The sequence below is a fragment of the Pipistrellus kuhlii genome, unplaced genomic scaffold (assembly GCF_014108245.1).
Source record: "Pipistrellus kuhlii isolate mPipKuh1 unplaced genomic scaffold, mPipKuh1.p scaffold_m20_p_1, whole genome shotgun sequence".
NCBI classification, from domain to species: domain Eukaryota; kingdom Metazoa; phylum Chordata; class Mammalia; order Chiroptera; family Vespertilionidae; genus Pipistrellus; species Pipistrellus kuhlii.
The window spans coordinates 159,090,018-159,100,956 of record NW_023425404.1 but is presented as its reverse complement, the minus strand read 5'-3'; the positions used below and the strand labels follow the sequence as shown (position 1 = coordinate 159,100,956).

General features: G+C 34.2%; 1 protein-coding gene across 1 annotated transcript; it reads left to right on the top strand.

Moving 5' to 3' along the window:
• Positions 1-9,405: 9,405 nt before the first annotated feature.
• Positions 9,406-10,629, top strand: CABS1 (calcium binding protein, spermatid associated 1). Its single transcript, XM_036421534.2, has one exon. It carries the CDS (start codon positions 9,445-9,447, stop codon positions 10,627-10,629), a length of 1,185 nt encoding a protein of 394 aa, XP_036277427.1. The 5' UTR covers positions 9,406-9,444.
• Positions 10,630-10,939: the final 310 nt, after the last annotated feature.

The following is a 10,939-nucleotide window of genomic DNA, read 5'->3' as shown; positions in this document are numbered from 1 at the left end:
AATTTTGTTTTAGAAGACTCAAGGACATCAAAAAATATTTTTATTAATAAATTTAATATTTCTGCTAAACTTCAAGCTTCCCCCAATTTAAAAAGTCTCTATCCAGCTGATTCCCCTATTATTCTGGAAAAGACTATAAAGCAAAAAGATAAAAACTCTGTTTCTTCTGATGAAGCCATAGGCACAGCAGGTTCGGATCACAATGCTCCATATGAATTACAATGGAAATCAACCCTTTCTCCTGATTCCACAACTTCTGTAAGTTTATCTAAATATTCTGAATTTGATCCAGTTGTTAAAATGAAAAAAGATACTACAGCGAAGACTAATAATAACATTCCATTTGAGGAAAGAAATGCTCCATCTCACAAAGCCATTATTTCACCAAACACCAATACTTTAATAAAAGACATAGGGAATACTATTTTTAATAAAAAATCTGCACACAGTTATTTTGTGAAGGAATTTATAAGCCCTGTATATGAAGTAGTTTCCATTACATCAAACATTTCAGATATTGCTTTAGGTGGTGAAAATATTCCAAATAATAAATATTTAATAAGCACTGTTCTTGATGACAGAGTTCCTGAGTATGCTGCAAATGAATATGTTCTTGAACCACAGAAGGGAAAAAACAATCCTATCGTGTTTCCTGTAAAATAAGACATCCTCCAAAAATAAGACCTACTTACAGGTTTCCTTCTGAGTGAAATACAAGGCATCCTCCTGAAAATAAGCCCCCCCCCCCCCAGGCTAAACATGAGAGATTTGGTCCACTGATTCTGAAAGAAATGGAGTCACAAGAAATTCACCAGGAAATTCAGGAATTGGATTGTTATGATGATGTTCCAGAAGATGATGACATGATTATCATTGAATAAATGAGTAAATTCTTGATACTGTAGAATTCACAGTTTGTCTGGTTTGTGTTGACAACTACCGTACTACTGTACTGTATAGAGGTAATAAATTTCCTTTATTTTCATTTAGCAATAAATGTGTACCGTATTCTTTTTCATGGAAAAATAAGACATCCCCTGAAAATAAGCCCTAGCACATCTTTGGGAGCAAAAATTAATATGACATTGTCTTATTTTCGGGGAAACAGAGTATTATCAAGAGGACTACTGCCAATTATAGCCCAAAATCATTGGGTCACATACATTCTACTCCAGTGCTGATGCTTCTGAATATTTAGCTCAAGGTACCCCAACTGAGATCAAAACTAAAGAAATGTTGCAAAATTTGATAATTAGAGAGGAACTCATTGGTTCTGACCTTGATGTTGCTGTTCCCAAAAGTTCTAATGACAATATGAATTCTAGGGCTCTCAAATCCATGAGTCACTCTGAAACTCATGAAAGTGAGAATTTTCACAAGTTTATAAGTAAAACAACTCTGAAAAGGGATACTCTAGTCTAGAAGATAATGATACCATCATCATTCTCTCTGAAGACAAAAAGATAGAAAATACTCTTGTTCCAGACTCAGAAATAACAGTAACCATGGTTGAGAGAATGATGTTCCCAGATAAACCCACTGATCCTATTGTGATTACCTCTCCATTAAAAAATAGAAATCAATGCTACAGGAAAGACACTTCATCTGCTATTTATAACACTGATGCTCAAGGTCAATCAGAAAACATCTTATCATCCAGAGTGGACCATGTTAATGGTAAAACTATTAATAGTAAAACTAATATGGCAGAGTCACAACACTCATGGGACAGCATTATTCCTTTGATTGATTTCAGTATCATTCCTGATGGCAAATTTCCTTTTACCAATGAAGAAACTGAAATTTTAAACAACAGGGCTTCAATTTCTTCTTCACCAGTGAATAGAGTTGACACTGTGAATGATGTTACTATTCTCTCAGCTGAGAGTGGATGATTCTATACTGTCAGAAGACAATAGTAAACTGAGAGGATTTCTAGCTCTACAAATCCGAGAAAAGCCCATGTTCATTCCTTATGACTTAACTAAAAATCTTGAAATCTCTGACCCAGTGACAAGTAACTTCTTGGCTAATCCTTCAATTCTATGGTCAAATAAGTTTGAGTCAACAATTGAATGTACCCTAATTCTATTAATAATGGTGATAGACCCCTTAAAAAGAACGGCCTCAAGGCTTATTTCTAGACCTCAACTAAACTTCCCATTGGTTCTACTTCTTCTTCAGACAATCCTATAAGCAGTTAATTTAATTCACTGTCCTTAGTAAACAGAGAAACTACTGATCTTCCTAAAGTTGATACAGATCAAACATATTCTGAACCTCAGAGAACAATCATGAAAGCCTTTTCTCCTACAAAAGTCTCTTAACATGGGGTTTATGATGAAAGAAAAAATAGCTATTTTTTCTGATCAAGACCTAGCTACTAAATTTGACTTAAATCACATTATAAATGTAACTATTCATAGTCCATCCATGCAGAAAATCTTTCCCTCAGTAACCAAACCTAATACTTTGTCCAAGAATGACAACAATGTGGAAGAAATTGTTATTTATAAGGCAGGCAATATTTTTCCAAAAGATGCAAGTTCATTGAAAGATAATTCTTTCACTGTTAAACTTGGTGCTACTTTTACTAAACTTCAAGCACCCCTCAATTTAAAAGGAATATTTTCAATTTATTCCTCACTAAGTCTTCCAGAAGCATATAGGTCATTTGAAGTCACTACTGAAGAAACCATTGCAAATACTCCCGCTGGGGCATATGACCTAGCATCATGGAAATCAACTCTTCTTTCTTCTGAGTCTTCTGAACTTGATCCAGTTATCAAAATGGGAAAAGATAACACAACAAAGAGTAGTAATATTATTCCACCTGAAGAAAGAGATATTCCATCTGAAAAAAAAGCCATTGTTTTACCTAATGTCATTATTTCAACAAAGGACATGAAAAACACTATTAATATGATTAATAATAGTAAATTTAGAGATAAGGTTTTTAAAAAGAAAGATATATCCACTGAAGAAATTTCTTTTATGGAAAATATTTCAAAAGATACACTTAACACCTCTTTGGCAGGTGAAAGTATTCCAAACAATGATGATATAATAACTATTATGCCTATTGATGATACCCTTCAATATGTTGAAGATAACTATGTTTTTGAATTAGTGAAGGAAGAAAATGGTCCCCTTATAGAAAAGATCACACTTGCTAAGGACTCCATTGTATTTGAGTCTCATGCACCCTTTGCCAGTGCTACAATCTTATTGCAAGGATTGCCAATTGATATCAAAACTACCAAAAAACACCAAAGCTTATTTCCCAAAGAAGGAAATCCTAATTCTGACAATGATGCTACTGTTCTCAAAGATTCTACTAGCAATTTTAATATTAAGGCTCCCAGATCCATGACTTATTCCCTAACTGATTCAAGTTGGATTTCCCCCCTGAGTTTCTAGATAAAACAATTATGGAAAATAACTCTGTAAACTCGATCATTATTCTTCCTAAATGCAAAAGAATAATGTACTTATTTGTTCCAGACCTGGAATTAGTAACAAGAATGGGAAAAAGCAGGATATTCATAACTGATCCTACTGTCCCTGCTGTGATCACCAGTCCTACAGAATTTGAAGATTGATTCAATAGGAAAGGTGTCTCCTCTCCTTTTTATAATAATGCCTTCCCAGTTGAAGCAAAAATCACCACATTAGCCATATTAGATGCAATTAAACATAAACAAAATTTGGTAGATATGTCTCATTCACAGAAAAGTATTCCTTTGACTGAGTTTAATATCATTCCTGATGATCTTTCCTTCAGCAGTAAAAATAGTGAAGAAGAAAACAACATTGCTTCAATCTTTTCCTCACCTTTGAATAAGGCAGCTAGCACTATGAGTGATTTCATATTTTTACCACTGAAGGTATGATAGTTATGTAGGTGGTGGTTCTGGAGAAGATAATGTTATATCTAGAAGATTCCCATTTCTACTAACATCTGGCATGCTTATTTCTAATTCCTTAACTGAAAATCCTGAAACATCTGGCCTAATGACAGATAACTCTTTGCCTGAATCTTTAATAACCAGGTCAGAAAAGTTAGAGAAGGCAACTGAATATGCCAATGCCATTAATGGAGGTGATGTTCCAGAAAGACAAATTGTAATAACTCAGGCTGATGTTAATTCATATCCATGGAATGTTCCTCCAACTGGATAAACTTTTTCAGGTAGCACCACAGATGGTGAAGTTGATTCATTTTTCTCTATGATGAGAGCTACTCCTGATAATCATAAGACTATGACTGACAAGATATTTTCCAAATCTCTAAGAGCAATGATGAAAGCCTTTTCTCCTAGAAAAGATTCTCAAAATAATGTCTATAGGAGAAGGAAAATATCTAATATTTTTAATCAAGAAGATCCAGCTGCTGAATTGGAATTAAGTCATTTTACAAATACATTAGTTTTCATCCCCTCTATCAGGAAAGTCTTTTTGTCAGCAAATAAGTCTAATCCTCTCTCTGAGGGTGACAATATTATGAATAATTATTTCACTGATAATTTGATGCTACTTCCTCCTTCAGACCTCAAATGGCTTCCAATTTAAAATGAATCTTTTTAGCTGATTCCACATTTACTCTTCCAAAAGTAACTAGGTCTCTCTTTCATGATGAAGTTACTAATACAGAAGGACCCATCATAAATATTCCAGCTGGTTTATATGGTCTATAATGGCAGTCAAGATTTCCTCCTTCTGGTTTCACAACATCCATAGGAACTTCAAAATATTCTAAACTTGTTCCTGTTACAATTATTGGGAAAGATACCACAAAAAATAATTGATTATACTATTATTCCACCTGATAAAATAATTATTCTATCTGATAAAGTTATTCTTTCACCTATTATCATTACCTCTGAAAAAGACATGGCAAGTACTTTTAAAGGGAATATATGTGGCTACAAAGATATAACAGAGAAAGAGACAGCTGCTGAATAGGAAATCACTTATTTTACAGAAGACATTTCAGAAAGGGTGGATGGCAATTTTTCTGCAAGTAAAATCACCCCATTATATGTGGACCACATGATTATTATGTCTGAAAACAGTTGTTCTGAATAGATCTCATGTTAGCATGCCTTTGAATTAGAGACCAGATCACATAATTCCCTTTAAAAGTGAGTATATGCATATATCCCTCCATATGTCTCATGTACCATATACCAGAGTTTCTGCTTTAGTGTGTCTAAAAAAGCACACCCCCCCCCAGAGTTTAAAGCTAAAGAAATTGCCAATCTGTGATTCTTAGACATAAAAGCAAGAATTGTGACACTGTTGCCATTGCTCTAAAATGTTTTGATGCCAACGTTAATACCCAAACTCACAGACTACAACTCACTTCCCAGTTGATGCTGGTAATAATTTTCTAGCTTTTCTGTCAAAATATCTGTGGGAAAAGCTACCATAAATGGTGATGATGACAAAATTCTCTTTGAAGTCCTTAACTTAGGAAATAAAATAATTGAATATTCCCTTTTTAAAGACACAAAACCTATAGTTGATAGCAGGATACTAATCATGCTTTAAATAAAGTGATATTTCCTCAGGGAAAAAAAATACCACCTATCATTTATAAGACATTTACACCAAAGAGAGTAGACACTACCATATCTAGTATATCTGATTTTACTGAAGATGAAACATGTATACCTGCAGTAATTTTTGTTAGCTCAGCTTTCCAGGGATGACATCTCCACTGTGAATGAAAACACAGAAAGTGCAATCAACACAACTCTTACTTTCTTTTATCCATTGAAGAAGATGTGCCCAATGCTCCTGCTATTTCCACAAAGAATAAAAATAGCATTGGTCATTATTGTTTCCAAGACTTACATCTTTGGAACTACTTTAACCTCTCATCTTAACTTCTAATGCTCCTAGTAAATAAACTGCAGCCCCAGACTTGTAAAGGGAATAATTGTGTATTACCCAACCATGTTATTATTATAGCAGCACCAAAGCCTGTGTCTTAGTCTATCTATACTATTTTCTGAGCTGAGTCCACTGGTTCTTCAGACAATATGGCCATTGTGAAACCTAAAATATCTGTTACCTTTGTCACCAAGAACAATTTTTTTTATATTGATGACTCTAGTAATCAAAATTTAGAACATGAAAAAATATTTAGAACCAGAAAAAAGAATCATATTGTTTTCTACTTTTTTTATAATATTGTAAATAAACCAAATTTGTATTACACAAAGAAAACAGCCAAAGCTTCTGCAGAAAAAAACCACAGCTACTGAATTTGAAATGGATTGTCTCGCATATGTAAAATATAGAAAATGTTATCCAAACTGTTCAATATATGTTATCTCAAAGCCTTATCTTGTAAGTAGAGATGTCATTGCTGATAATAAATCAATCAATAATGATCATAAAGTGTCATGCAACTGCTTATTTAACCTTCTACATACACAAGGATTCCCTCCCAGATAGATGTATACAGCCACTTTATATAAGACTGAAAATTCAACCTTGCTCAGAGAAGTAATTACCATTATTCCTAATGATGAAGAAATCTTCATCATACATGGAGATCATTTTTGCAGTAGAAGTAAATTCTTAGTTGTAATTTAAGGTAGCAAATCTCAGAGCAACAGATAGGAATTTCAAACTTCAGAAAGCATAAGAGCTACACATGAATACATTGTTGAGATAGAAAAAAAATATTTCCTAGGTTTCAAGAGCTTTATTTTGTACCATAAACTAACAAGGTTGAAAAAAAAAAAACCACACACACTCTTTATGCTGGTATCCCTCAGTCACAGATAGAAACAATCATTCCAAATAATATCCCTAAGGAGCCTACCAACAACAACGGAGATATGAGGGTCATGACTGACCATACTATAAATGCCATCTTCCCTGAAAACAAAGGAATACTGACCCCCAAAGGCCAATACATCCTTCCACTACAGTTTCCTTACTCGTATTCCCAAGATCCCAATCACTGAAGGAGAGAGGTCAAAAACGTGGGTAGAACCAAACCTCAAAATGTAATTAATTGATTCTCTTACTTCCTTTGTTGTTTCTAAAGGTGGGAATTCTTTTGTGAATGAAGATATTGGACCTGAAACTTCCTTAGCAACTACATTCCAATAACAATTATAACCACTTTAATGATGGTTAATAACTGTTTCCTCCAATAAATTACAAGATCCCAAAGCTAGTATATAAACTCTAAAATAAGAATTCTAGTATCCATATGAGACTACACTTCTCTCGGTTGATGTTTTTAAAATTGTACATAACAACAATGAAAGGAACTACTATTCAGATAAAATTAAACTCATCATTTCATTCAAAATTAATCTGATCATCTGTTCTTAAGTCAGATAATATCTTTTATGGCATTGACCTATTGGTCATATGTAAGTATATTTCCTAGAGCAGATGGTTCCAATTCTATCTTGAGCATTGCTAAAATTCCATCAGGATTTTCATCAATGAGCAGATGGTTCCAATTCTATCTTGAGCATTGCTAAAATCCCATCAGGATTTTCATCAATGCTTCTGCTTTTTGATGGAAGACACACACTCTCAATCTAAAGCATCCTTTATTAAGCCAATGATTTTATAAACATAGATAATGGTAATAATATTCTCCATTAGAAAGAAATGCCTCATTTTGCTACAATAAGTGTGATTCTACCCCATGGCTCTATTACTATAAGCAGAGTTGGTGTGACCACAAAAGAAATCTCTGAAATTAAAAACTATTTGAAAAAGTAGTATCTTTGAAGATGATATCATCATTTCAACTGACATTTCTAACTGGGAATTAAATGCTCAAAAGATGAATATTTTGTTCCTTTCCTAATTCTATTCAACATATTGTAAATACCAAGTAATCAAAGATAACTTTCTGAAGCTATACAGCCAACACCTCTATCTTTTTCACCCTTTTGTACACAAAAATATTCCCTCTAGAGGATACCAAGTCTTCTTTTTATAGCATGGCTTACCTGAATTAAGATTTACAAACATTAGATGATGAGAAAAAAAATAAAAGTTAAAAAACTTGCCATTAAGTTAATCAACCCAAATAATGCCAATACTTTCTTTACTGCCACAAGAACTGACAGTATTTCAACTTAGAAGTAAAGAACCTGTGCCTACCATTAACTTGAGACTTCTTTCCCTGTCCCTGATGCTGTCATTCTCTGTGTCAACAGAAATTGGAGCATTCAATAGTGACATCCCCTTGAAGCAGAAACATTTCTAGAGAATCTGCTCATATCTTTAAAATTAAAAATGTTTATATTGAAATCTATCTAATATTAGTACAAAGAGTGGTAATATCATGATAGGCGACCAATTACTAAGGGAAGAGACACTGTACCTTTTGAGGCTGAGTCCATGTCTAAGAAGAATAAGCATTTGCCTTTGAGATAGAATCCACTTGTCTGCTACTGCTGTTGTTTTTCAGATTTAGTTGTGTCCAAGTCTAAAAATTCATTCTTCTAATGACACTGGAGGAAAAAATAACATGACTACAATCTCCTTTTATCTAATTATCTAAAATTTAAGGGTGATAGTGAAACAAAATGATGGCTGATATAACTAACATCATTAGAGAAATCCCTTCCTCTGAAATCCAGGATACAATGTCCAAGGCTAATATACTTTATTCCACACACAGATCTGTTTCTGGGTGATTTTTGACATACAATTCCAACTTCCTATCAGAAAATTCTTAGGGGTTGAAATAAAATTTTCTAAAGAAAAACATTTCTGAAAAAATTAAAAATATAAAACATGACATTGTCACTGTTATTCAAATTAATTCAAGAAAAAGTCAGAATTACAACAAAGGAAAAAAAAACTATTTTTTATTATGCCAAGTAGAAACATGGGAATTCCCTCTCTGAAGAAGAAAACAGAACTCTTATTACCTAATTACCACTGCAGCTTCATTCACTGCCATTAAATTTTTAGACATTTAAATACATGAATCACAAGAGAAGAAGCTTCACCTCAAAAGACCCTATTACTTACTTGAAAGAAAGGCAACTTGAAGCTCATTCTGATAATCTTGTGGCTCCTGGAGTTTCCCCATTTGATGCTAAACCCCTAAGGTACATGGCAGACTTCCCTGTGTCTGTTTCAAATGACACTAACTCTGTATTGGAAGGCACACCCCTGCTAACACAGAAACTGCGAGTTCCTTGCTATTGAAATATTGAACTGTAAATGTGGATTCCATAATCAGGGAAGACTCTATTGTCTTTTTTTATAATATCAATACTAGGTGCCCAATCAGGGCATAAAAACAACCTCCAAGGGAAGCCAGAGCCACTGGCCCTGTGGTTGATGCAACAATCACCATAATGACCAATGCTTCAGTCACTATAATGAATACCACTCTCCTGCCTGGGGATATCACTGGGCTCAGAGAAAGATCTGTGAGTGTGCATGGTGCCACTTTGTCCCATGGCTGATGATGGTTTTCCAAAAATTTATTCACATCCACCAACAGAAAGCAGTAAGACAATAACTGAAGCAGCCATTCTCTTTGGGACTGACACTATCCCTAGATCAGAAACAACTATTGCTTCAGAAGGAGACCACATTACTTCAGTAAGTGACTATATACTGGAATGTGATTTTTCAACAATTACAAGCAATTGGTTTCCATCTCAAAAGGAAAGACTAAATTCAGAAGAGAATATGGAGTCCTATATTAACTCGTCAACCAATCTGGAGAAAGAAATTGCCACTCTGACCAGCACTACAAGCTCCATGGCTAATGACTCTATTACTGAAAATGTCATTCCAGTGAAAATTGGTAATATCTCATCACCAGTCACTTCTGTTTCTTTGATAGATTTTTCCACTAGCATGGCAGAAAAAGATATTCTCTTGGATACCATTGATCCAGGAGATAAAGATGTCCCAATAACTTCTGAAGTCTCCGCTTCACTAAAGAAAAGCACTTCCAGTGTTAATGACATCCCTGCTCTTCCAGCTAAGGGACAACTTGATGTCCACAATTATAGTCCCTCAGTGAAATCCGATGTCAGTGCTGATGAAGTTGTCCAGATGACTGACTCTTCTATTCCTGACACCAAAATTGCTCCAACTCCTGAAAAAAACTTCGTTCCAGACATAAGTACCTTTACAGAAGAGAAAATAACTGAAATTGACTTAATTCTTCCGAAAGATGACCCCAGTGCTGATTCTGATGAAGAAAAGTTCATCACTGTGTTTGAATTTACTACCACTGACAAAGGAGACCAGAATAATCCAGAAGATATTCTGTTAACTGATGAAGAGTCTATGGGTGGAGTTGATGTTTGGATGGAGAGAGAATTTGCCAGTGAAGCAGATAGCCATCCTGTTTTGCTTACTGCTATTGAATCCAAATACGACTTCGTTGTTTCTAAAACAGTACCTTTGAACCTCTTGGAAGATTCATCTCCTACAATGAAGGAAGATTTGTCTGAAAATAACAAAATGGAACCTGTAACTGAGGCTACTGAGGCATTTTCCAAAACTACCCTTGATCTAGATAATCCAAGCCAAAAGGAAGACACTTTTACAACTGAAATGGATGTCTTTAAACTACTGAAAGAAGAGCCAAATAAGTTCCTGATTTGAAAGCAACAAAAGAGTTGCTATGTCCAATTGTGTAATAGCCTAGACATTCAGTTTTAATATGTAAGAAGTACATCCAACAACAAAAAATAATAAAAAGAGAAAGTGGGCATTTAAGGCAAGTATTAAACTTAGAAATGTAGATGCTTAGGGATAGAAATAATGCAGCAAAATGTGCTTATGGAAACTTAAAAAACTTGACAGTACAAGAGTTTCACTCATATCACAAAGTTTGAGTAAGTTATCCAATAATCAGAGATATCAAGAGAGCAATAAAGAAAGCTCGCTTTCTGCTACATTTAATGATTTATGA